This window comes from Trichosurus vulpecula, chromosome 1 (assembly GCF_011100635.1).
Source record: "Trichosurus vulpecula isolate mTriVul1 chromosome 1, mTriVul1.pri, whole genome shotgun sequence".
Classification (NCBI taxonomy): Eukaryota; Metazoa; Chordata; class Mammalia; order Diprotodontia; family Phalangeridae; genus Trichosurus; species Trichosurus vulpecula.
In genome coordinates, this window is record NC_050573.1 from 383,733,166 (window position 1) to 383,760,999 (window position 27,834).

Consider the following 27,834-nt stretch of genomic DNA (forward strand, 5'->3'; position numbering starts at 1 on the left):
ATCTTCTTTCTCCTTCCTCTCCTCTCTTCCTCTCTCTCCTTTCTCCCTGCCATATCCCTTCTGTTCTCTTCTACATCTCTTTTCTCTCTTCAATCTTTCCCTTCTTTTCTCTCTTCTACCTTCCTTTTATCCTTCCTTTCACCTCCCTTTCTCTACTTAATTCCTGCTGCTCCTTTCCCTCATATCTCTTTTTGTCCTTTTCTACCTCCTCTTTCTCTTTTCAGTCTTCTTTCCAGTCTCTTGTCTATTTCTTTTTTCTCTTTTTCTCCCTCCTCTCTTCTCTTCAACCCCTCAGAATGCCCCCAGCCTATTTCAATAAAGCTGCTGGGGAAGGTAATGTAGCAGAGCCCATAGATAGCAGTATTCACATCTATATGACTGATTCATTGACCTCTTCTAAGGAGGAGGGGGAGGCAGCACCTTTGGGTTCCAGAATTGCAGGATTCCCAGCTCCACAGAGGTTTAGCTGAAAATAGAGATTTCCTCATTCAACACAGTTAATATTGATTGGGTCCCTGCAGGGTGCCACCACCTGTGCATTCATAATGCAGATGTCAGGCTTCTGGGAGGGCCTGGGGAGAGTGGCTAACAGATAATAAATGGCCAGATGGAGGCTCACCTGTCTATAGCGCCGCTATCCAATTAGGAAGAAGGCTCTGACTTTGAATGCAGACAGCTGCAGAGGCGTGGGGATTCTTTCATAACAAAGAATAATTTCTTTATTATTTGATGAGGAGGAGCTGCTGATTAGTCCTATCTATGAAAGGGTATTTGTGGATGAGCCAGGATCAGCTCTTCTGTTTGAAAGAGAAAAGGAAAAAAATGAGAGAGAAAGCCTTTCTGAGGATTTGAAAGTGACCTACTCAAAGCAAAAAAATTATCTGAAGAAATGGTTCCTAACCTTTTTGTGTTGTGGACTCTTTTGGTAAGGCCTCCAGACCTTTCTCAGAATAATGTTTTCAAATACATAAATAAAATACAAAGGATTACAGAGAAAATCAATTATGTTGAAATGCAGTAGTCAGTTTTTTTAAACCAAGTTCAAAGACCTCTAGGTTAAGAATTCCTGTTTTGAATTGGAAGAACTATGTGACTTTGGGTGCCATTTCTGTTTTCTGTGCCCTAGTTCCCTCATCTGTGATATGGAGTTAAACTATGTGATTTCCAAGGTGGAAATGACATGCTAAGAGACAGGAAGGTCTGTAACTTCTTGTTCAGGCTTTGACTCAATTAATGATAACAGCTCTTATTTTTATAGCGATTTAAGGTTTACAAAGGACTTTCCTCCCAACAGCCCTCTGGCAGGTGAGCATGCAAGGACAGCTGGAGACTGACCATTTGAATTCCTGACCCACCATTGTGCCTCTGGTAATTGAGTAATTGTTCTTTTTCTGAGGCACAGTGGGCACATGGACTTTTACTGGTCCTTGTATGACTTTTCATTGATCCCTAGTCTTTGGTGTCTGGCTCAGTGTCAGGCTCAGTGAGTTAGAGACTGACTTTTAAGAGGTCAAGGCCATGGGCATGATTACTTAGGATGGACTATTAGCTTGGTTTGTTCCCGCAGCCACAGGCTGCATCCCCAGTTATCCTATACTTGGGTTCTGTTCATCAATAGAGTGGAAACAGAGTAAAAATGTGGATATGGCTTAGCACAAAACCATCTCCTCCACTAGAGAAACAACAGAAAAAGCATAACCTATCAATGGTAAGCCTATTCAGAGGACAGCAGCCAGTATGGCCTGGGAACTGTGCTACATAAAGATCAGGTGAAGGAACTAGAGATATTTAACCTGGAAAAAGATGAATAAGAGAGATGTGATAGCTAGCATGTAGAAAAGATGTAAAAAAAAACTTAATTTGAAAAAAAATTTAATTTTAACTTAAATTTTCAATTAATGAATATTTTTTTAAATTTTTCATGTAACAAAAATCTATTTTCTCTCCTATCTCTCCTCATTGAAAAGAAAGAAAAACGAAACCTACATAACAAAGCCAATTCTAAGAGAAAACTTATCAGAGCTGTCCAAATGTGAAAGGAGCTGCTTCAGGAGGCAACAGCTTCCCCATCATTTCAGGATTTCAAAGGCAGGGAACAGGGCCACCTGTCAGGAATGTGGTAGAGGGACTGCTGTTCAGTTATGGGTTGAACTTTGTGGCCTCCAAGACCCATTCCTTCTTTGAGATGCTGTGATTCCATGTCAGTCATGTCAAATTCAATATAAGATTATTATTAGAAGATTGTGGAAAGAAGTAGGAGAAGGATAAGAGCATCGCAAGGGGGAGAAAGGAAGGGAGCAATTAGGAGACTGAGCTTGTGTATCAACAAGGCAATAATCACAACATAGATGATAATTGTCAAATCTGAATTGCTATTACACCTTTCTAAAGCACAAAGGATCTAAAATGGAGGAGTGAAAGGTAGGTTAGCTAAGTAGGCAGGGCCAGATTATGGAGGGCCAGAGTGCCAGCTCTCTTCCTTTGGCCTAACCTTCTGACAATCTTCCCTTCAGCCTTTACCATCCCGTGCCATCTGTACTTTTCCTATCCTCCACTTCCCTTTCTGGAAAGTCTACCCCTACCATGAAACCCTTCTCATGGGTCTAATTGATGAGGTCAGTTGTGGGGGGGGGGGTGCCGTCCTAATGCCTGGATTTATCAAATTTCATTCATTTTGCCAGAAGTTTAAAAATAAAGCCTTATCGCCCCCAACTCATGTGTCCCTGGGAGGAGCAGCATGTATCTTGTGGCAGGGGTTCTTAACCAGTTGTGTATGGATAGATTTCAGGGGGTATGTGAACTTAAGGGAAAAATTACATCTTCATTTTAGTATAGTTGGCTTCCTTTGTAATCCTATATGCTTTCTTTTATGTTTTTTATCTTATGTATTTACTTAAAAACATTATTCTGAGAAGGGTTTTATAGGTTGCACCAGATAGCCAAAGGGATTCAGGACACAAAAAAGTTAAGATCTCCTCGGTTAGAGGGAATAGTTTTGGATTTTTTTATGACGTCTATATCATGAAACCAAAGTTCAATGTCCGTGAAGAAAATGAACACCTAAAGACTCTTGTCCAAAGAGAAAGTCCGTATGATCTAGTCCTACCTAAAATATATATCGAAACTTTTCTCCCACTTTTCTCCTACTTGAAACTTTCTCAGTTCCTCTCTGCATTTTCCCATGCCACCCATACTTCGAGCACCAATCAATCAATAAGCATTTATTAATCATTGTTATCAATAATTATTCATATTTATTATTATATTGATATTTTATTATTATTATTACTGTGTGTCTGACAGTGCTAATCGCTGATGACAAAAGACAAACATTCCCTACTTTCAAGGTATATTAGGAAGGCAGAATTTATGATTTCAAAGAGAATCTCATATGTGCCTAAAAGGTCCGGAACTGCAGGATATAAGGAATTCTCTAGGCAGAAGGCAGGAGAACTAGAGCATGTATTTACACTCCACAATAACAATCCCACAAACCAGCGTCCCATTTTGATATTTTCATCAAAAGCTTCCAGGCCCAATAAGTCCGCCTCACAAGGGTAACCTAGGAGGCCACAGAGAAGCGAGATGGTATAAGGCAAAATCGTATACATGCTTCCCCTCTACGGTAAGAAGATTACCCACTAGCCTCTAGTCAGCTCTGCTACCGGCAGCTCAGCTTCGGCCATAGGCGTCTCTGGCTCCAACCGGAAAAGGAAAGGAGGATCTTCAAGCTGTCCTCTCCCCTCTTATAGAGTTTTTGACATCATCAAGCGCCGCCTGAACGACCAGGGCCGATTGGTTCTTGACTTGGCCCCTCCCCCAGCGTAGACCACGTTAACACACCTCCCCTCAGCCAGCGCCACGACTCATCACACAGGAAGCTCTGGTCCTGCCCCGGAAGAGCAAGCCCCAGCGTCCAGGGAAGCTCAACGAGGCAAGCTGAGTCATTCAAAGAAAACAAAGTCCATTCTGGCTACACAAGGCATTTGCATTCTAATGGCAGAGGCATGCGCACATGCTGATCTCTGTGTGTGTCTATCTTTGTGTATGTGATCCATATGTATGCACATATATGCGTGTATATATACACATGCATATACATATATAAGGCATCTATGTATGTATATATGTGTACACACAAGACATTACATAAATACTACTTCTCTCTCTCTCTCTCTCTCTATCTATCTATCTATCTCCAAGACATGTACAAAGTAGTGCAGCTGGGAGGACCAGGACAGGTTTCTTACAATAAGGGCTGCTTGAGCTGAGTCTTAAAGAAAACCTGGAATCCCAAGAGATAGAGGTGAGGAGGAATAGCATTCTAGGGCCTGGGCAGAAGGGCCAGGGTGTGAGGATAAGAACTGGAGCATTGAGGGTGAGGTATACAAGTGGGCCAGTATGGAGGGGAACCCACCTCTTCCATGAATTTCTCAATTCCTCCAGCCCATACTATTCATCTTCTATCCAGTCCTATAGCACTTATGATATCTAGATTTTGATTCTCTAAACTCTATTACTTAATTGTTTTTAAATATTTTATTATTCTTTAATTGTGTTTATTGCAGCTAGGTGGTATGGTGGATAGAGTGCCAGGCCTGGAGTCAGGAAGACTTGAGTTCAGATTTGACCTCAGACTCATACTAGCTGTGTGACCTTGGGCAAGTCACTTAACCTGCTTTGCCTCAACTTTTTCATCTGTAAAATGAGCTGGAGAATGAAATGGCAAACCACTCCAGTGTCCTTGCCAAGCAAACCCCATATAGGGTCATGAAGAGTGGAACATGACTGAAGAACAATTGTGTTTATGGGTCGGCTTTGATTCCTCAGTGACATGATCAGTTTCTTGAAGGCAGGCATCTGTCTTAAAATTTTTGAGGCAGATCCATACAGTGGAAAGGTTTCTGGCTTTGGAACCAGCAGATCTGGGTATGATTCCAGCTTCTGTCTCTTACTCTTACTCCCTTACTTAACCCTTCTGTACCTCAGTTTCTTCATCTTTAAAATGATGACCACTAAAGCATTGTCCAGCTCCAGAACCATACTTCTATGTATCCCCCACAGTGCCTAGCACTGTGTTGAGTACATAGCAGATGTTCAGTACATACTTGTGAATTGGTTATCAAGAAGATTGAATGCTGGGTAGAGAGGAGGAAGCTTTTTTTATCCTCCACCTAAAATCTAAGCTTCACAAGGACAGAGAACATGCCTTACATAAACTTTTTCTCTCCTTAAGGACCTAGAATAGTATTTTGCATTAAGTGAATGTTTGCTGGATAGCTTGCCCCAGGCAGGCGCAATCCTAGGCTACCCCTCTTCACCTGATGGTAATTATCTGATATGCTCATTTAATAATAGCAACAACTAGCATTAATATAGCACTGAAAGGTTTGCAAATGCTTTACAAAAGTTCTCATTTGGTACTCACGACAATCCTGAGAAGTAGGTGCTTTTATTATGCCCATTTTAAAATGGGGAAACTGAGGCAGAGAGTAAATGACTTGTCCAGGGTCACACAGTTAGTGTCTGAGGTCATATTTGAACTCAGATCTTCCTGACTCTATGTCTGGCACTCTATTCACTGAGCCAACCCAGCTGCCCAGACATTGGTCAATGTGGAATGTACAGACAAGGGCATGTGTTTGGACCAAGAATCAGGGTTGGATTCCCCCAGAAGACAACCAGGAATTTTCTCACTGGCCTGTGGAGTAATTTGAACTTTCTGCATTTAAAGAAGTAGGAAGAAGGAGTATCCCTGGCTAGAAAGTCTACTTAAAGCCCCAAAATGGGACTGTGCCCAGCCTTGTTGGCCAAGGTAGGCTTGACCTACAAATGTCTGGGAAAATGGTACAGAACATTCCTTTCCTGTGGCCTATTTCCTCTAAAATTGCATGGGATTTTATTATCACTATAGTAACAGCAGTAATTAATGAAGAAAATATGTTCCACCAACACACTTTGCAACCATAAATTCTGTTATCAGTCAAAAGTAACATAGGATGCATTATAAGGGTCTAATCCCCTCACTTTACATATAGGGAAACTGAGGCCCAGAGAAAGGAAATGTCACACAAGTAGTAGGTAGCTCCTCTCACACCACATCAGTGCTCTTTCAACCATACCACAATGTCCCCAGTGTATTGCTTCCTTGAGGCACAGAGAAATATTTCTTTCCTCTCTGTATCATGCACTGTAACTTCCTGGCCCTCATAGCCTCTCTGCGGGATACTCCTCCTCTCAAGACAACCCCAACCCCACAGCCCATGACTCAGCAGCCACCTAGCCCTGCCCCAGAGGTGCGCTCCCTCCACATTGACACAGCTGGCCCCAGCAGAAAGCCCTCACCTCACCTAGGACCAGGCCCTACAAGAGGCCACAGTTTCCCTGAACTAACTGGCTCTTTCTCACCTCTGTCTTATGTCTATCACAACAGGAGCCAGGTGGACAATCTGTGCCCAGGCCGGCTTTATTACAAGGTGCTTCCCATTAAAAAGAAGGCAGATTTATTGTGATCTCAGCATAATGGAGAAGTGGATATACAGTGGAAAAAAACATTAGACATGGAATCAGAGGTTGTGGGTTCATGGCTCGGGAGCGTCATTTACCAGCTGCATGACTTTGGATAAGTCATTTAACTTTTCTGATTCCCTGTTTCCTCATTTGATAAAGGGAGATGCAACAAGACCATTTAGCTGGTTAGATATGAAGATTGTTTGATTCTTTGTACTGTATACTTAGTGCCTCCCACAGTACCTGACACATAGTAAGTAAGTGCATAATAAATATTTGTGAATTGATTTCGAGGATCAAAGGAGATAATGGATTCAAAGTTCCTTGAAAATCTTTTTTTTTAATTTCTTTCACATTTTTCCTCTCCTTCCTACCTCTCCCTTTGAAAAAAAAAAGAAAAGAAAAACAAAATTCTTCTAACAAAGCCATATCTACTAACAAAAAAAATCTACTACTAATAAGGTTATCATTATTTAGTGATAATTAGTTATTCTCACGCTCACTTAGAGAATCTCATAGATTTAAAGCTAGAAGAGACCGCAAAGGTCATTGAATATAAACTTACCAACCCACCCCAATTTGCAGATGAGGAAACTGAGGCCTAGAGAGGACAAATGGCCCATTCACTGCCAGTCAGCGTCTGAGGCGGGATGGGTATTCATTTTCCTGACTCCAAGTCTAGCACTCCATCCACCATCCCAAGTTACCTTCTAACACTTAAAGCTTCAAAGTGCCTTCACATACGTGATCTCCTATGATTATTGTAACATTCCTATGAGTTAATAGGGCAAGCATGATTAGCCCCATTTTACAGAGATGACATGATTTGCCCCAGGTCACCCAGCTGGTTTGGAGCAGAGCTGGAAAGAGAGCCCAGGTCTCCTGACTCCTTGTCCATCACTTTTTCTAGCCGGTCTTCCAGTCTAAGGGTTCAGGCAGCCTTAGGTGATAGACTCTCTGAGTCCCCTGGGCATCGCCACCCCTACAGTTAAGCTGTCACTGGATCATAATACCATTCTCTCACCATTGGAAAACAAAAAATCTAACAGCCAGAAAGAAGGGGCTTTTTGTTTCTTCCTGTACTGAAAAGAATTCTCTCCTACCCACTGTGCACAAACCCTGTGAATGATTGACCTCCCTGGGAATAATGGGAGCTAGCCATGCATTTCCATTGGCTGAGAATGAGCCATTGTGACTTGGTGAGAATCAGATCAATGAGAGGAAGTCCAATATTATGTGAAATGTTTCAGTGTTTCCTGTCTATAATGACCTCCCCCTCACCTTTTCCCCTATCCTATAGCACTTGATTCTGCTCTTCTTTGTGCACTTCCAAATAATATTGTATATTTTATGCTTGCCTATGTGTAAACTTTCTCTCCCTATTAGACAGTAATCTCCATGAGAGCAGGAACTGTGTCTTATATAAATGTTGTATTTCCTTTGGTGCCCATCCATTGGTGTTCTGCACATAGTAGGTGCATTATTAAATACTTATTGAATTCAGTCAAAGGGCTTTCTATCAGGGTTTAAATCAAACAAGAACTGAAAGGGCTCAGAGTCAGTGTTTCCCCCTACTGTGGGTAAAACAGTAGGGGGAAACCATATGGTGGCCACCTACTTCAGCTAAGCAGCCCCATTTGCATCCTCTGTCCATTGGACCTGCCTCTGAGCCTTTCTTTGTACATGGAATTTCTCTCACCCCTTCCTCTCCATCACACTGTGTCTTTGAGCTTTGTGAAGCTCTGATAGAATATTTTTATAATGCAGCTTATGATTCCACAAATTCAGGTAAACCCTATATCAAAACATACTTCGAGCTCTCATTGATGCTTCACTCTGCTGCTCTGCCTTGGCACCAACTCTGAAGAACAAGATGGCCCTTGAAGATTGACCTCATCTTACCTCTGACTCAACACTAATCTTACCTCTTAACTCTAACCTTATCGCCAGGCTGCTAACTCAACCCTTGGCTAGTATCACTTCCCTCAGCTTCCTCTCCCCTCTACTTGGAGGGCTGGAGGGTAGAGTATCAAATGCCCCCCAATGCCCTCCTTTACAGACGTCAGAAACTGGACTTCTTGACTCACTCCACTCTGTCCCTGCTGCTCTGCCTGGTTTCAACTCTACAGAACAAGATGCCCCCTCCTCAGGTACTCTCTATTCTCCCTCACTCCCATTTTCCTTCCTTTTCTGTGTAGTCTCCCCCCAATACATTGTAAGCTCCTTACAGGCAGGCATTGTCATTCTTTTTATTAATCATATCCCCGGTGCTTACCCCAGTGCCTGACATGTAATAGGTGCTTAATAAATGTTTATTGGATTGTATTGGTTTAGTCAATAAGTAGAATCAATAAACATTTATTAAGTGCCTACTATGTGCCAGGCACTGGTCCGAGTCCTGGGAATACAAAGAACATTTTATACATTTTCTTTTAGAAATTGCCTTCCTCAGAACAACTCTTCAAGGTAGGGGGTGCTGGCCTTATGACCCTCATTCTACAGATAAGGAAAGAAAGGCCTAGAGTGGTAAATTGAAATGCCCAAGGTCAGCCCCAAGGGATAAGCAGAGGTGGGTCTTAGATCCAGGTCTGCTGAACACATCTGGTGCTCTTTCTGCTGTGCCACGCTATCTTTCTTCTTCTTTTTAAATTGACACGTCTGTTTTCTTTTTTAAAAGTTTTATTGACATTTTTTACAATATTACAAACATTTCCAGATTATCACCTTTCCGTGACTGCTCTCTTGTAACAAAATAAGAGAGTTAAGCAAAATTCACAATATAGTGACCTCATCTGAAAGAGGATGCAACACTCCACATCTGAAGGATCCACCCATTTTTAAAGTGTTAATAAACAGAAATCAAATTTTTCTCCCTCCTCCCCAACTCCATTGGAAAAAAAGAAAAGAAAAACAAATATGCATAGTCAAGAAAGACAAATTCCCTCATTGGCTGCATAAAGAAAATATGATGTCATTCTTTATCCTGAATCTATTAACGTCTCCATTAGAAGGTGGATAGTAGGTTTTATCACTGATCCTCAGCATGGATGGTCACTATATGGATCATAGACCTTACACCTTTCCAAGTTGTTTGTCCTTACAGTGTTCTTGCTGTTGTATAAACTGTTCACCTGCTTCTGCTCATTTCATTCTCGATCAGTTTATAAAAGTAATCAAAATTGTTCATTTTTATGGCCTTGATGTTATGGTATAACTTGTTCTGGTCCTGCTTATTTCACTTTGCATCAGTTCATGTAAGTCTTTCCCTGTCTCTCTGAAGGCGTCTATTTCTTCATTTCTTAAAAGCATAGTAGTATCCCATAATATTCACATGCCGCAGTTTAGTAAAACATTCCTTAATTGATGGCATTCCTTAGTTTCCAGGGTTTTTTTTTTTATATTTTACCACCACAAAAGAATTTGCTATAAATATCTTTGTACATAAAGGAACTTTTCCTCCTTCTTTTCATCTCCTCTGTGTATAAGTCTAGCAGTGGTGTAGTTGAGCCAAATGGCATACACTATTCAGTAACTTTTTATTTATAATTCCAAATTGCTTTCCATTCACTGGGCCACCGATGCTACATCAGAGTGCCTGTTTTCCCACATTCTATCCAGCATTTATCACTTCCCCTTTTTTGTCATCTTTGCCAGTCTGATAGTATGAGGTAGTTATTCACAATTGTTTTAAATTTGCATTTCTCTAACTAATAGTGGTAGAGAGTGAGATACCTATAGCATAATATGGCTATGGATAGCCTGGAGTACTTCCCTTGAGAATTGCCTGTTCATATCCCTTAGGCAATTTATCAATTGGAGAATGGCTTTTATTCTTAAACATTTTAATCAGTTCCTAATATATCTTGGAAGTTAGACCTTTATCATAGAAACTTGCTGCAAAGGTTTTTCCCCAGTACTGTTCATGCAAAGCTTTTTAATTTTATGCAATCACAATTATCCATTTGATCTTCTGTGATCTTCTTCAAACCTTATTTGGTAATAAACTTTCTTCTTATCCATAGACCTCATAGGTAATTTTTTTCTGTCTTTCTTTAATTTGTTTATGATGCAACCTTTTTATATCTAGGTCATGTACCTGTTTGGAACTTATCTTGGTATAAGTTGTGAGGGGACATCTGATGTCTTCCATACTGCTTGTCCATTTTCCCCAGCAGTTTTTATCAAATAGGCAGTCCTTATCCCAGTAGCTGGGGTCTTTGTGTTTATCAAATACTAGGCTACTAGATTCATTTGCTTTTATATATTGTGTACTTAATCTGCTCCACTAACTGATCTCTATTTTAATCAGTACCAAATTCTTTTGAGAATCATTGCTTTGCAGTACAGTCTGAGATCTGGTGCTGCTAGGTCTCCTTCATTCCAACTTTTTTTTTCTTTATTTCCCTTGAGATTCTTACCTTTTTTGCCTTCATATGAATTCCATAATTACTATTTTCTAGTTCTACAGAGCAATCCTTTGGTAGTTTGGGATGGAATTGAATAAGTAAATTGATTTCAGTAGTAGTGGCATTTTTATTGAGTTGACTCATCCTACCCATGAGCAATTAATATTTTTCCAATTACTTAGTTCTTTCTTTATTTCGTAAATAGTAGTTTATAGTTGTGTTTATATGATTTTTGCGTATATCTTGGGAGGTAGACTCCCAAGTATTTTCGACATTAAGAACCAGACAGAATATAATTAGGTTCTAATATGGGTCTTCTGACATCTCACCTGTCTGATTATGAGTTTTGCTAAATATCTTGTTATTAATTTATTCATTCGAATAAGCATTTATTAGCCACCTACCATATTCAGGACATTGTGCTTGATGCTGAGGATACAAAGTTGAAGTGAAAATAGTCTGTCCTTAAGGAATCTGCATTCTGTAGAGGGGATATAGGATGGAGAAGGCCACATGTGGCCTGGAGGCTGCAGGTTTCCCACCCCTGAATTCTTAACCTCTCTACTTAGACTGCTGATAATAGCTACTGTAGATCAAGCAAGAGACTCAACCCATGGTCATACAGGTAAAAGTAACAAAGTCAGAATCTGAATTCAGATCTTCTGACTCTGAGCCCACCACACTTCCTACCACACATGTAAATCCACAAGAGCATGCGTGATGATTTGGATAGGGGATCAAAAAAAGGCTTTCTGCAGGAAGTGATGCCTCACTTGAGCCTGGCAAGAAGCTAAGGATTCTCAGAGCAAGGGTAAGGAGAGAGATTGCATTCCAGGAAGAGGGAACAGCCAGGGCATGGACACTCAGGAGGGATATAGAATACTGAGCTCTCTCACCTGCTGGACTTTAAGCTTCTTGAGAGTACAGACTGGCTCTCTATATATTATTCTTGCTCCTCCTCTCCCCTTCCTCCCTATCACTCCCTTTGACAAGGATGCTACGGAGGGGACATCTATTGAGATTGAACTAGATTGTCCCTGAGGACCCTCGTTATTCAGTTGTGTCCGGCTCTTCCTAGCCTAATTTAGGGTTTTCTTGGCAAAGATACTGGGGTGGTTTGCCATTTACTTCTCCAGCTCATTTGACAGTGAGGAAACTGAGGTAAACAGAATTAAGACTTGCCCACCAGGGTCACACAGGTAGAAGTGTCTGGGGCCAGATTTGAACTCAGGACCTCCTGAATACAGACTCAGTGCTCCACCCACTGTGCCATCTAGCTGCCCCCATGAGGGTCCTTATGTGCCTGAGATTCCTAAATGCCTCTTGCCTGCCCTTCTCTCCTTTTTTCCTTCCAACAAATATTTATTGAATGTCAATTGTACAAAGTTTTCTGTTCCTCTGTCTCTTTCTTGGGAAGAGAATTGGCATCTTGTCCATTGTGAACACTTAAACGTTTGTTTATTGGATCGAATTGATTTATTGCACTCTAGGAACAGAGTATATTTTTTCCCCAAACCTCTTTTTCTCGTAAAGGCCATAACTCCATCAAAGCTGGTGAGCTCTAATACAAAGACAAAACAGAAAACGGTTCCTTCCCCTCAGCACTCCTTCGTTAGACTTTCTCCCTTCATCTCCCAAAGGGCAGTGGGTCAGAGTGGAGAGACAGAGACAGATAAAATCAGAGAGAGACAGAGATAGTGACAGAGAGACAGAGACCCATAGACACAGACAGAATGAGAACAGATACTCCCCTCCCAAATCCACCCTGAGCCAGAAAATATAAGATGTTACAGCAATCTCCTTAAAATGAAAGAGGGGAGACATTAAGATATCCCCACATAGACCAGCCCACCTCAAAACCTCTTGCCTGAAAATAAGACCCCAGGCTGGAGGATGTGTCTGTCCAGCTCAGAATGTGCTCTTTGGGGCTTGGAACTTTGACAGTACGTGTACAGGTGGGACCTGGCTGCCCCTTCCTAGCTCAGCTCTGATAGGAGAACGGCACTCTGAGCAGGGAACTGAGAAATGCTTACTGTGCTATTTCGGTAATGTTGGGAGGCTTGTAGTCTTTGTTCTCCCCGGCTGGTTACATAATTTAATGACATAAAGCTATGCAAAGGCTGAAGTGCTCAGAGTTGATTCTAAGGTGGCTTTCATTCCTCAGGCCCGAGGCTCTTTTTCTTCTGTTCTTTCTTCTTTCTTTCAGGACTCATGCTGCCCCTGTTTGGAGCTGCACACACAGAGGTAGCTGCTCCGTGGCAGCTTCAGGGAATCCCCTGCTCAGATGGTACCTCGTATTATCAATGACAGCAGCTTCTCCAGCAAGCTCAGGGCTAATATAGTGGTTTATAAAGAAAAATGAGCCATTGGGGACAGAGCAGTTGATTCAGAGTGGCCGGGTGTGTGTGTGTGTGTGTGTGTGTGTGTGTGTGTGTGTGTGTGTGTGTGTAACACTGCTGGTTGAAGTCATTTTGGAATGTAAAAGCCAAGGAAAAGAATCCTAGCATCCCAAGCCTAGAATCAGTCTATTGAGGGTGTGCTGGGTAGTGTAAGTGTGAATTCTAGCCAAGTAGGGGAGGGGAAATGGAGAAGAGAAGAAATGGACTTTTTGCTGGTAGTTAGAGGTCAAGGGAAGACCCTTTCTCACATTATTGTCTTGGCAACTAAAATTTAAACTTACATTGTGAGTTAGTGCTTAAGTGGCTTGGATCTAGGGAAAATTTATTACAAGAGGGTCTCAGTCCCAATATCTTTGGGAAGAAGAGAAGGATCTGGGAGTACAGAGGGAAAAATAATGTATTATTACTTAGAACAGCCCATTCTCAAACATTTTTGGTCCCAGAATCCCTTTATATTCTTTCTTTTAACATTTCCACATTAGTCATGTTGCAAAAGAAAACATAGACCAAAAAACCCTCAAGGAAAATAAAGTAAAAAAGTATGCTTCAATCTGTATTCAGACAGCATCAGTTCTTTCTCTGGGGATGGATAGCATTTTTCTTCATAAGTCCTTCAGAGTTCTCTTGGATCGTGTTGCTAATAACAGCTATCCCTTCATATTCTTAAAAGTTATTGAAGACCCCAAAAGAGCCTTTGTTTCTGTAGGTTATTTGTTGTCGTCGTCCAGTTGTACAATCATGTCAGACTTGGCAAAGATACTGCAGTGGTTTGCCATTTCCTTCTCCAGTGTATTTCCATTTTACAGAAGAGAAATTGAGGCAAATAGAGGTTAAATGACTTGCCCAGGGTCACACAGCTAGTAAGTGTCTGAGGTCACATTTGGACTCAGATCTTCCTGACTACCAAACCCAGTGCTCTATCCAATGCACCATGAGCTGCCTTTATGTGGGCTATAGCTATTGATATTTTTCTTGTCTGTGGGCCTCAGTTTCCTCATCAGAAAAAGCAGAGAGGGAAGGTTGGACCAGATGACCTCTAATATCCCTTCCAGCTCTAGCTCTTTGGTCTTATGTTCAAGAGAGCAGCTGCTTCATAGAGTTGGCATTTCAGAACGTATAGTGCAATGGAAAGAGCCAGAAGCCCTGGGTTGATGACCCAGCTATAACAACTTATTAGCCTGTAAACTGAGTCACTTCACTTCTAAATCTTGCTTTCCCTCTCTATCAAAAGGGAATAATATTACCTGAACTACCCAGCTCATGGGGTTATTGTGAGGCAAGTGCTTTGCAAATCTTCAAAACTATATAAAATAGTCAACTATTATTCCTTCAGCTTTAGAGCCTGGGATCTGTCCACCAAAGCCCTGGATTTCTGGAAGGAAAAAGGCTCTCTGTAACATGGACAGATCCAAGCCATTTAGAAACTAACTCGCGGTGTAAGTTTAAATTTTAGTTGCCAAAGCAAAAATGTCAGAAAGGATCTTCCCTTGATCTCTAACAACAAAAAGCCCACTTCTTCTTTTCCCATTTCCCCTCCCCTACTTGGTCAGAATTCGCACTTAAGATCTCCAGCACACCCTAAATAGACTGATTCTTGACTTGGGATGCTGAGAGTCTTTTCTTTGGCTTTTACATCCCATTTGCTTTTATCCACAAGCCCTGCTCTCCTTCTGGATTGGGGGTGGAGAGAAAAGTACTAGAATGAGAGGGTTGGTTTTATCTCCTCCAGAGCAAAGGCTTGCTCCCCTCCTCTCCCTCCCACCCCCAGAGGAGGGCACTGAAACCAGTGGAAGGGCAAGGAATAGAAAATGGCCCCCACAGCATGCTCAGTGGCCTAGGACCTTATCAGATACAAGTAAAAGGGGCTTGATTTCCTATCATTTATTCCTATCAGACATAAAATGCCCCTTCCCTCCCCAACAAGTGATTTTAGGACCCTTTTGTGTCTGCATGGCTCATACAGATACCTTCAAGTCATCCAAAAATTTAGCTAAAGCTCTCTCCCCTTGAGAATGTTACTGAGCACATAGCCCCAGTGTCTCCATCGAGGCACATCCCCGAGATACTCAGCCAGACTTGAGGTAGGATGTCCCGGAGCTCAGGCCTCAGCAGCTTCCTTTCCTTCTTGGCAGCTACAAGGGATAATCACCATCATCATCATCCTCATAACAACTAGTGTATGTATAGCAGTGACAGTGTTCCAGGCACTGTGTTAAGTGCTTTACAATTCTTATCTCATTGGATCTTCACAACAGCTCTAGGAGGTAGGTGCTTTTATTGTCCCCTTTTTATAGATGAGGGAACTGAGGCAAACATAGGTCATGTGACTTGCCCGAGTGCGCATCCGTGCCTGGATTTGAACTCCAGACTTCCTGACTCTGGCCCAGTGCTCTATCTACTTTGCACCCTAGCTGCAGCCCCACTCCTTCCAAGAAGCCTTCCTGGACTCTCTGCACATCACATTTTAGCAGAGTTTCCCTGGCCCTGGACATAGTTGCTTCTGAGATGGGCCTTCTCTGTATACTGCTAATACTAATCTAGCTGAGGCTTAAGGCTGAAGGAAAGGGGACCACAGAGACATATTGAAAAAGCAGGGTGATAGATTTGGAGTTAAAGGACTTGAGTTCAAATTCTGACTCTGCCACTTACAGTCTTTGTGATGCTGAGCCGTCACTTCATCTCTCTAGGCCTCAGTTTCCTCACCTGTAAAATAAGCAGTTGTATTAGAAGATCTCTAAAATCTCTTCCAGCTCTCCTAAATCCATTTATATTTGGCGAGAAGAATAGCCTGGGGAGCTGAGATTATTGCTTCTCTGTTGATGATTTCTAAATGGTGATGTCATCCTGTTTCATATTTCTGTCCCTAAGTTTCTACTTTTGAAAAATGAGAGCTGTTGAAGACTAAGGTTGGTGACGTGGGTGTGGATCCTGCCCAAGAAGCTCCTACCGTTTTAGTGCTGAAGTGCATAGGGAAGACATGAAAGGAGGTCACATGGTCCCACTGTATAAGGTCCTACAAAGGCCCATCCCTCCATCCTCACCAGTCTCCAACAATGCCTCAGTCCTACTCATTTTACAAAAGTAGAAACTGAGGGACAGAAAAACAAAATAAGCCAACACCTAAATTTAGACAGTGTTAATAAAGAAGCCATGAACTGTTCCAAACTTCATGGAGTAGGTGGATTTGGTTACAAAAAAGCCTGTACTTTCTGTACTTTCCAAGGTAGGGCAGGCAGCAAGCGCAGCCTGAGCCTCTCAGGGCCTCTAAGCTACTTTAGTTTAATGCATTGTTCCTTCCAGAGGGACCCTTGTTAAAATGGAGCTGTTCCCCCAGAAGATGTAACACATTAACCCACTATGGTACATTGACCAAGTTATCAACTTGGAAAGCAGAGAGCTGAGAGCCCTGAGAGAAGGGATCAAGGGGTACTTAGTGAAGAGAGACGGAGGAGGGAAAAGTCCTGAGCAGGAAATGCTTCTGGGTACCTGGGCTGCATAATGCAAAGTCTGGGGTGAGGCATGAGGCTGTCAACAAGGAAGCAGAAGATGTGGCTTAACAGGGCACGGGCAGGAGAAGGGGAAAGAGCTGCTCTGAAACCCACTTGGTTTGCTTAAGGAGCCAGCCAGGGGCAGGCCCTGAATGTGGCCTTGTATGGGCTAGACTAGATGACCTTAAAGGTTCTCTCCACAGCTAAGACTGCACATGATTTTAAGCCATGAGACAAATGGCTCAAGAGTCCTGAGAACAGGTCTGTAAGTTCTCAAGATTCTTCAGGAGGAAGCTGCCTGGAAGATGCCTGTGAAATGTCATTGCCTCAGAGGGAGATGTCACTTCTGATGAAAGTAAACAGCAGGATGAGGTGGGGATGTCTGGAAGGTCAGAGGAAAAGGTCTGAAATTTAGATGCCTCAACACAGGGGAATGAAATAGACCCACAGAGATCCCGGAAAGAAAACAGTTCATACCATCTAGTCTCCTTGATCGGCTGCCATGTGGGAGAAGAGAGGGAGGGCCTGTGAAAAAGTGGGATTGGCATTCCCAGTGAGTGAGCTGGTACAGTCTTGCTGGAAATGTCATGAAAAACCAGACTCAGGAATGGAGTACAAGCATTGGGCTGGCTTTAGGGCCTGGATTTTTCTGTTGATGGTTTAATTAGAGGCAATTCTGAGCAAGAAACTAAGGAATTCGGGAAGTCCTCTGGGAACTTTGTACCCATTCTCCTTTCTGATCAAGATACATATCCAGCTGAACTCAGAACCCTTTCCTCTTCTGGGCTGGTGAATAAAAAATCTCAAGTTGGAAATAGAAAACTGTGCCTCAGAATGGTGCCACCTTCTGCCATCCTCCTGCTGGAACACTAGGTTTGCTAGTTTCAGAGAGAAAGGAGGGAGTGTGGTATAGTGGAAAGAAGGTTGTATTTGGAGTTAAAGGACCTGGGTTCAAATTATGCTACTTACTACTTGACCTTGGGCAAGTTACAGCCTCTCTGGGCCTCAGTCCCTCCTCTGTAGAATCATGGAACTAGACAATATGGTCCCTGCCAAGGGACACAGCCCACAGAGATGGCTTCCTGACAGTGGGTCACTGGAGAGCCAGAGGTACACATTAGTCAAGCACCTTTAGGGCAGGCACACTCATTTTTGTCTTTGCAGGCTTAGTACCTAGGACAGTGCCTGGCACACTTTTGTTGATTGGTTATCAGCCAGAAGATTTTACCTCTATTCAAGTTGTAAGCTATAGAGAGTGGCGAAGGGCTCAGCATGGACCCCTCTATAGGGAATAAAGGGAGGAGCCTGAGGGCAGGGGCTCTACGAAGAGATAAGGGACGGTGGGAGCCAATAAAAGGGATGGGGGAATAGCACTGTTTGTGAAAGTTGGATACATTCTGGGGCTCCTGTGAGTCAACATAGGATAAAATTTCCTAACGATTAGAGCTGCCCAAAAGGGGGAAATGGGCTGCCTTGGTTAGGTAATGAATTCTTCATCCCTGGAAATCTCCAAGTAGAAATTGGACTACCACTCATCAAGGATGTTAAATATAAGATTCATGGGTGGATGTTGAATTAGATAATCTCCAGTTTGGAGATTCAAAATGTCAAAGCAAATCTAGGTGGGAACAGAGAAATGGTAAGAGTCAACTGTAGTCCTGCAGTAGTACAGGTAGGGACCCCTATGTCCTGATCCCATGAGGTTGTATGCAATTTATTTTATCAAGCACTATGGCAAGTGATTCCCTATCAGCCTTAGGGAGTGTGTGCTTCCCTAAGCCCCTGACTACAAGGGAGAGCCCCAGGGAGCAGAGAGCAGGCAGCTGAGCTCCATATTTCTCACAGATCAGTGTGTACAAGGCACTGAGCTATAAAAGCTGCAAAGAATAAGACGTGGAGCCTGATCTCCATAAGCTTGGAGTTTAGTTGGAGATACGTGATGAACACATATGAAAAGAAAAGACCAACTCACAGCCCAAGGTAAGATAAGTTAGCATTTATAGAAGCATCCTGTTGAGATTGAAGGAGGGGACAGTCCTCCTGTGCTCCACCCTGGACAGACCGCATCTGGAGTATTGAGTCCAGTTCTTGGCACAGAATTTAAGGAAGGACATTGGAGCATATTTGGAAGAAAGCAAATAGTACAGGGAGGGGACTGGAGAATGTGTCGTACAAGGATGGGAGTGTTTAGCCTGGAGAAGAGATGACCAATGGAAAACATGAGAGCTGTCCAAATATTTGAAGGGCTGTCAGGGAGAGGAACTGGACTCTCTGTTGTTGGCCCCAGTTGGTTGCATTAAGAGCAACTGGTGGGAGGTACAAAGAGGCAGATCTAGGCTTGGCGTAAGGAAATGCTTCCTGATAGTTAGAGCTGTCCTAAAGTCAAAGGGGCTAAATGGGTAGGGGGTGTTTCCCCTTCCACTGAAGGCCTTTAAACAGACTGGTTAGGGTCTGGACTGGAAGGCCTCTGAGTTTCCTTCACATCCTGAGATTCTGTGATTCTAGGTATCAGATAAATCATGTGGGGGGGGGGGGTGTAGGAATCATGGATTAGGTGGTTCTTGGGTTAAGCCAGGAGGTGGGAGGGCATTCCAGGGAAGGCAGTAGTATTGTCAATGGTACAGATATGAGAGTGTATGAAATGTGTTCAGTGGACAGTCAGCTAGCATTTATTAAACACCTACTGTGTGCCAGGCACTGTGCTAAGCACTCGAGATACAAAGAAAAGCAAAAGAAAAAAAAAAAACAACAATCCTTCCTTCCAGAGAGCTCACAGTGTAATGGAGGAGATAACATTCTAACATACATGAACAATGAGATATGTACAGGATAAAGTGGGGATAATCTCAGAGAGAAAGCACTAAGATTGAGGAGTTCTGGGAAGGGCGTCTTGTAGAAGGTGGGCTTTGGCTGAGACTTGAAGGAAACCCAGGATAAGAGTCTGTGGTCTCCGCCCAAGAAGTGCTAACAATCAAATGAGGAACATACCATCACACTTCCACAAAGAAGCAGATATTTTATCCCAAGGAGAGGGAGGAAGGAGTCTCTGGGTTTTGTTTGGTTGGGTTTTTTTTTAGTGTATAATATTGACTTTCAGTTGTATGCAGACCAGTGATCTGCCCCTTTATTCTATCGGCTGGGTGTGTGGCTTTGGACTGGCTTGTGACACTGTTACTTTCCTGGGTTATCTGTTACTGATGGCATCTCTGAGGCATCTCCCTTTTCTGTAGCTTTGATTTCAATAATTTCCCGGCCTCTGTTTACAGCCAAGCAGGAGGGAGTGGGGAGTGAAGAAGGTTTTAAGTTTCTCTCCTTTTGAACTGAGTCAGCAAAATTCAACAATTCGAAAAACATTTCTTTCTCATTTCCTGGTACATACAAGGTGCTGGGCTCATTGTCTCTGAGGATACATAGATTTAAAAAAAAAAACCACCAGTCTCTGCAAACAAGGACCTTACAATTCATTGGGGGGGCGGGGTGGGGTGTAAGATATATGCAAAATTAGTGTGATACAAGATGAAATGTGACTGGGATAAAAAAAGAAATTGAGACAAAGGGCTCCAGGAAAATCTTCAAAGGAAGAAATTACTCTTATCTGGAGGAAGAGTAAGGTAAGAAATTAGGGAAAACTTTCTGGAGGAGTTGGCCTTGAGTTAGGCCCCTGAAAGGATTTCAACAGGCCGAGAAAGAAGAATGTTCTAGGCAGAGAGTATCACTCGTGAGTACACGACCACGGAAAAGAGGAAGACAAGATTGGGGAACAGCTGGTAGTCCTCTGTGTGTGTGTCTGGGACACCTCTCACAGCTCTGTCTCCTAAAAAGTAAGCAGAGTGTGTGAAGCAGAACAGTGTGAGTCTGGAAAACAGAATGTATAAAAGGTAGTAGAGTGATACAGAAATGGAAAGGAAGTCAAATTGTGAAGGGCCTCAAATGCCAGGATAAGGAGTCTGTATTTTATCCAGTAGGTAATGGGGAGCCATAGAAAGTTTTTGAGTAGGGGAGTGACAGGTCAGACCTAGGCCTTAGAAATATAATTGTTTCTGTTATGAGGAAGGTGATTAGAGAAGGGGAGCTGTGAGAGACAGAGAAACCAATTAGGAACATGAGGAAGGCCTGAATTATGGCTTTTCTCAGTTGAGAGGCAGAATCAGCAGGAATTGAAACACTTAATTACCTTCCCTGCCAAGAACAATGCTTAAAGAATTAAGTCAGCTCTGGTTAGGCTAGTGATTCCCATTCCCAAGACAGAAGCGGATGGGAAAGCACAGCAGCTTCCTAGCTTCTCCTGATTCAGGGCCTTCCCAGTGTGACTTTATTAACAGGTTAGAGCAGAAAGGGCACGGAGCTGTCAGCCAGGGGGTGGAGGTTCTAGGCCTGACTCTCTCAATAATTAGCTGTTGCTAGCTACTGCTTTGTTTAGGCAAAGGCTTCACCCCACTCAGCCTCAGTCCACTCACCTGTCAAATGAGGGGGTTGGATCAGATGATCTCAAAGGTCTTTCCCAACTCTCTCATTCTGATTTTCTTAATTCTTTTATTATTGGGTCTAGTTTAATAAATGTTTAGTAAAATTGTTGAAGACGGAATGCGTTGTAATGAAATGAAACCTGGACTTGGAATCAAAGGCTCTCCTTGGCACAGCTTTGATGTGTGCTAACCAGGCGCATATTTTATATCTTAGAGTCTCAGTTTCCTCATCCATTAAATGGACTGATAATACTTGAATTACATACCTGAAAGGGTTGTTTTAAAGAACTGTAAGACTCTTATTTATTAAGTGCCTACCATGTGTAAAGAAAGTGCAGAAATAGGTACCAGGGATGCAAAGATAGATACAACATAGGCCTGCCCTCATGGAGCTTACTCTCTAATGGGAGTAGAGATGTACACATCTCCACGGTACAAGGGAGAGAAAGGAGACACTCAGACAAAATGCTATGAGATATCTAAGGAAGAAGAGATGGTTGGCTCTTTGAGTTTGAGGACTTGGGTTCAGAACCTATACCTGATGCTCACTACCAGCATGCCCTTGGGCAAGACTCCACCTCCCTTGGGCCTGAGTTTTCTCATCTGTCAATTAAGGGGGTTGAATCTAACAGTCCCTTCTACCTCTAAATCTGTGATCAACCGGTTATTCACTGGGATGGGGAGGGTAGGAGGGTAGAGCAGTAGGTTTGAATCAAGGAAGGCTATATGGAGGAAGTGTCACTCAAGTTGAGTCTTGAAAAAAGAGGATATCTAAGGGGGTATTGTGTTTGTGTGTGTGTGTGTGTGTGTGTGTGTGAGAGAGAGAGAGTGTGTGAATTTGCGTGTGTGTGTGTGTGTGTGTGTGTGTGTGTGTGTGTGTGTGTGAGAGTGTGTGTCTGTGTGTGTGTGTGTGTGTCTAGGGGGCTGGAGATATTGGGATCAATGGGGACTGGTCCATTCTAGGCATGAGATGTAGCATAAGATAGGAGAGAGAAAAACAATACTGGGGTACATAGTCCAGTTTTACCTCAGTGTAGAACACTGAAGATTGATAATGCAGAAGGCTGGAATGGAGTCAACCTATGAAGGACTTTCAAAGCTAGGATCGTCGGTTTTTATTTTATTTTGCAGACAATGGAGAGCCATGAAAGGTTCCTGACTAGTGGGATTATATGAATATGTAAATGGGAATCAGTATGGCCTAGGAGAAAGAGCTGTACTGGAGTCATGGGATCAGGTTTTCATGGGATCATGGTCCTTTGCAAATTCCTTCCCTTCTTTGGACCCGTTTCTTGAACTATAAATTGTGAGGATTGAACTAGCTCATGTCTAAAGTTGTTTCTAGCTCTGTAGCATGGGTCCCATCTGACTCTGGAACCCCTCATTACCCCAAGCTTGGGATGGGGTATATTAGATTGTTGTCGTTGTTGAGATGTTTTTAGTCACATCCAACTCTTTGTGACCCCATTGTGGGTTTTCTTGACAAAGATACTGGGGCAGTTTGCCATTCCTTCTCCAGTTCATTTTACAGATGAGGAAACTGAAGCCAACAGGGTTAAGTGACTTGCCCAGGGTCACACAGTTAGTATCTGAGGCCAGATTTGAACTCAGGAAGTTTAGTCTTCCTGACCCCAAGCCCAGCACTCTGCGCACTATGGCACCACCTATCTGCCTGTATATTGGATAATCATAGCTAATGAAAATATAGTTCAAGCCCTCATCCAGTAATTCTCTTCTAACAGATCTAACAGATTAAATGGGACAAAAAAACAAGTAAATAATGGATAATTGAGCAACAGACTCATCCTCAGTTCTCTATGCATAGAGGAGCAGTCTTTCGCAGACTCTCATGCTGGTAAAGGGAAGTTAAAACTCCCTGGATGGTCTCCAGTGAGATTGTGTTGTGGCTGTGACACTTCTGAAATCTCTGTGTCCCAGAAACCTGCTGGGTCTTACTGCTCTTTGGCTCTCCCAGGTATGGCTCCCATGGCGCGGTCCCAGAGGGTCCCTTGCCATTGCCGCTTTCCTCTGCCTTCGGAGCCATCATCTGCCGAAGCTTCATCCTCTTCCATCTGCATCTGAATCCGCTTGCTACTTCTCTGCCAGAGTCATCCGTTAGAGCTCTCATTGGCCGCTGATGTTGTTGCTTCCTCTCTGGGTGGGACGGTGAGAGATTGCTACCCCCGTCTTGGGATTTGCCTAGGCCAGTATGCTTGTGTGCTTATCAATACCTTTTCAGCTCTTTTGTTAGGAAGGCCACACCACACCTGACTGACAGAAAAGACTCACTCACGCAGTTGTCAAGACCTCTCAAGGCTTGTTAAGACCTATCATGGCTGTCAAGATCTTTCCTTTTTATTGACTCATAACCCCCTCACTGGGTTATGTCAGTGAGTTTCTTACACCTTCCATCACGCCCCTGTCAGTTATCCACATGGTCCGTGTAAATTGCCTTAAAATTTCAACGTCTCAGTCAAAGTGACGCTTGAGGGGGAAAGGCACAGCTGATGACTTTTACCTTATGCTTCTGTCACTATAGTAAAGATCTTTGTTCTTCCTCATATTGTTATTTTGTGAAGAAACTCTAGAATATATTTATCCAGTATTCACATGGAAGTGAATTTGAAATTTAAACAGAAATGATTTTTGAAAATTATTTGCCTTTTGTAACTTCCCATGCTCCTCATTCCCTACCCTTAATCTCAGAGAATTAAGAGCTGGCTATAGTTTTGCTTGATCATTTCTCTTGGTTGCATTTCTCATAATGATACTGCTGCTCGTTCCATTTGAGTGGGAGTAGGCTGACGAAGTTAAAGGTAAAAGAACTCATCAAAGATGATCCCTATGCAACTTCTGCCCATCTATCAGTATTTATTTTAATAGATCCGTGCAACGTGAACAGCGGTGGTTATCCAATAAAATGCTGCTTTGTCCTGTTTCCTTCCTTTGTCCTGAATACATAGTCGCTCCTTCCTGGTGCCTGGTGTATGTGCTTTCTCCCTAATCCCATGGGGTTTATTGGCCCCAAGACAGCTGCTCATGTTTTAGAAGCTATGACCTTTGCTGTTATTTTATAGATCTAGGTTTGTCCAGGTAGCCTTCCACAGGCTTTTCACTTCTGGCTTTTGCATCTGTCATTTGAGCAAGTTGCCACCAGGGGGATGATAATGGTGACTTCATGATGGTCTGAACAACTGTTTTCCCTTTAGGTGTAGTTAACAGCCAAAGACACTGGAACTTACTGCAGAAGCAAAGAATGCTCAGTGTACTCAGCCCAAGTGTATCATGGAGAGGTCTTTGTTCTGGATTGCTGAACAGAGAAAGTCTTGTTTGTTGTAATTGCAAGAGAATTTTTCTCTACTTGGTGGGTAAAACCCTCGGTCTGGAGTGAGGAAAAAAAAAACAACAACAACAAAACCCTGAATTTAAATACAGCCTCATAAACTTACTAGCTGACTGACCTTGGGCAGGTCACCCAAGCTCCACCTGCCTCAGTTTCTTCCTCTGTTCAATAGAGAGAATGGCACCTACCTCCTAGGGTTGTTATGAGGATACAATGAGATAATATTTGTAATGTACTTTGCAAACCTTAAAATATTATGCCAATGCTACTATTAATAATAATAATCTGGCAAATGTATTTATACTATCTAAATAGAAATCTGGTTAAAAAAAACATAAGTCTAGAGGAAATAATTTTTTCAGGTATTCAAATGTTTGCAAAAGAAGGGAGGTGGGAAAAAGTGTAGGAGAAAAGCTGAGATGTAGCTCCTTTGACTTCTGTCTGCAGTGGGTTACTTTTTACTCCCTTTCTGAGGAGTAATGCTGATATGTGTGTGTGTGTATGTTTGAAGAGCATAACTAATGAATTTCCAAAAGGTCAGGGCTGATGGTTCCCACCTACAGCTCTGCTCATGTTAACCTTCAGAGAACAGGAATTTACATAAAAGGCTTACCATCTGATGGTCTTATCAAACCAATCAATCTTTCCTCTCTTCCAGGAGAAGAGCTGTGAACAGAGATCTGAGTTAGCCAGACTCCCTGCTCTGTACCAGAAAGCCCACTAGTGGGCAGTGTTTGAACCTGCTCCACGGATCAAATAACATTTGGGCTGATTAACAAAAGACATGCGAGTGGGAAGGTGTCAGAAGCCAGAGTGTGGAAATTTACCCAAGGTTGCTACTCTGGGGAAGCTCAGTCTGAAAGATGCTGCAAGTAGGGGAGTCTTGGATCTAAATGGAAATGGAATGGGGAACCAAGCAGAGAGCAGTGAGTATGAAGAGGTGAGAGAAGGTGCTGCCCAAGCTGCTCTCATCCAAAGCTGTTGAAAGGAAGCTGAATATCCCAGGATCTGCCCAGCATTTAGTTCATGAGTGCCAGTGTGAGCTACAGCTTAGCTTTCTCCAGCATTCTCCACCGATGCTATCCTGCCTGCTTTGAGTTTAGACACTTGCATGGAAGCCCCAAGAGTTTTTTGTGCCAGTCAATGCCTTGAATTTTGGGGGCATGGGAAGAAGCCGCTGAGTAGCTGAAAGCTGAATTACCACTAAGCTTTTGAAAACCTAAAGTCCTAAGGCATCACCAAAACAGTCCCTGAATTGCAGAGCAGAGGACCCTCTCCACTGGAACTCTTATTTTGTATTTAACAAAAGATTTAAAAGGAGACTCCTTCTGAATCTCTTACTTCAAGGACAGGAAAGAGACCCCAGCTAAATGATGGTAAGTTTTCTGGAGAGGTGTTCATCTTTACAAATACATTGGTACTTTCCACTAAGATGCTCCATTTCAAAGGATTTTGAACCACTTAGACACAGAGATCTCTGAGAGTGAGGAAAAGCCTTCTCCTTGACCTTATTTGAAACTATCTTCCCTGGCCCCAGTGACTAGCATACACATACCCATTGTGTCTGGGCATTGGGAGGTCAACAAGTCACCGGGACAGAACCTTCCTCCAGATGCTTGACTTAAGGGGATGAACAGTGTTAGTGGAGAAACTGATGTGGGCTTTGTCTCTCTCCCTCCCTCCTCTCTCACACAGGTAGTCCCACAGCACTGAGCTGATGATGGCTGAGAAGGGTGACTGCATTGCCAACATGTATGGCTATGACCTTGGCGGGCGCTTCATTGACTTCCGACCCCTGGGATTTGGTGTCAATGGCCTAGTGCTTTCGGCCACAGACAGCCAGGCTTGTCGGAAGGTGGCAGTGAAGAAGATTGCCATGAGTGATGCCCAGAGCATGAAGCATGCTCTACGGGAAATTAAGATCATCCGCCGCCTGGACCATGACAACATTGTAAAGGTGTATGAGGTCCTCGGACCCAAGGGTGCTGACCTTCAGGGGGAGCTTTTTAAGTTCAACATGGCCTACATTGTCCAGGAGTACATGGAGACAGACTTAGCTCGCTTACTGGAGCAGGGCACACTGGCCGAGGAACATGCCAAGCTGTTCATGTACCAGTTGCTTCGTGGGCTCAAGTACATCCACTCTGCCAATGTGTTACACAGGGACCTGAAACCAGCCAACATCTTCATCAGCACAGAAGATCTCGTGCTGAAGATTGGTGACTTCGGCTTGGCGAGGATTGTGGATCAGCATTATTCTCACAAGGTACCTCTGGCTGGGGTTGCTGCTGGGGTTGTGGGAGAGGATCTAGGGGGCAGGGTGGGGCTTGGCATGGTGCCATTCAGAGGTGCTAAGGAGGATTTCTTGAGCACTTCATATCCATGCCACTCACTCAGCCAACTCTTGACTCTTTAGGGGATTGGGGGAGATTGGATTTGGCCTTTGTTAGAAGAGAACACTGGACTTCAAAGGCGAGGGACCTGGGTTCCAGTTCTTGCTCCACTAATGGCTCATTGTGTGACTTCAGGCAAGTCACTTTCTCTCTTTGTCAAAGGAGGATTTGGATGAGATGATTTCTGAGCTCCTCTCTGATTCTGACATGCTATGATGCTAAAATTGTGATGCTTATCTCTTTCATCCCAGAGCATCAGAGAGCCTTAACTCATGAAGCCTCTGAAATCATACCAAGAGAGCAGGCTGTTTTTAACTAAAGGGGATCTCAAGAGATCATTGGTCCAGGCAGCCTGATTTTCAGGCAGGTAGATATCTGAACAATATAAGACAGATGGCTCTGTGTTCTTAACTTTGGTCTTAGAAGGCTGGATAATTAGAAGGCCTTGGACTTGGAGTCAGTGGACAAGGATTCAAGTATGACCTTGGACAAGTCAGTTCCTGGGTATCAGTTTTCTCATCTGTAAAGTGAAGGGATTAGATAAGACCAGAGCTTCTTGACCTTTTGGTGTGTCATGACAGTTTAATGAAGCCTATGGACCTCTTATTAGAATAATGTTTTTAAATGCTTAGAATAAAATAGGTAGGATTACAAAGTGAAACAGTTATCAAAATATATAAGCCCTGGATGAGATGATTTCCAAGGTCTCTTCCAGTTCCAACTTTCTATGAATCTATAGAATGAAACCCACAGGTAATCCCCCATAACCTTGTGTTAAACAGACAGACCTTTTCAGAAAGGCAATCAATTCAGCTCGACAGGGTGTTTT

General features: G+C 43.0%; 1 protein-coding gene across 1 annotated transcript in view; it reads left to right on the forward strand.

Moving 5' to 3' along the window:
• Positions 1-27,834, forward strand: part of MAPK4 (mitogen-activated protein kinase 4) — a 103,945-nt gene that overhangs the window by 7,247 nt on the left and 68,864 nt on the right. The window contains exons 2-3 of the mRNA XM_036742101.1: positions 25,271-25,988; positions 26,308-26,878. Coding sequence (XP_036597996.1) covers positions 26,330-26,878 — 549 coding nt within the window. The 5' untranslated portion in view covers positions 25,271-25,988; positions 26,308-26,329. The remainder of the gene's footprint in view (positions 1-25,270; positions 25,989-26,307; positions 26,879-27,834) is intronic.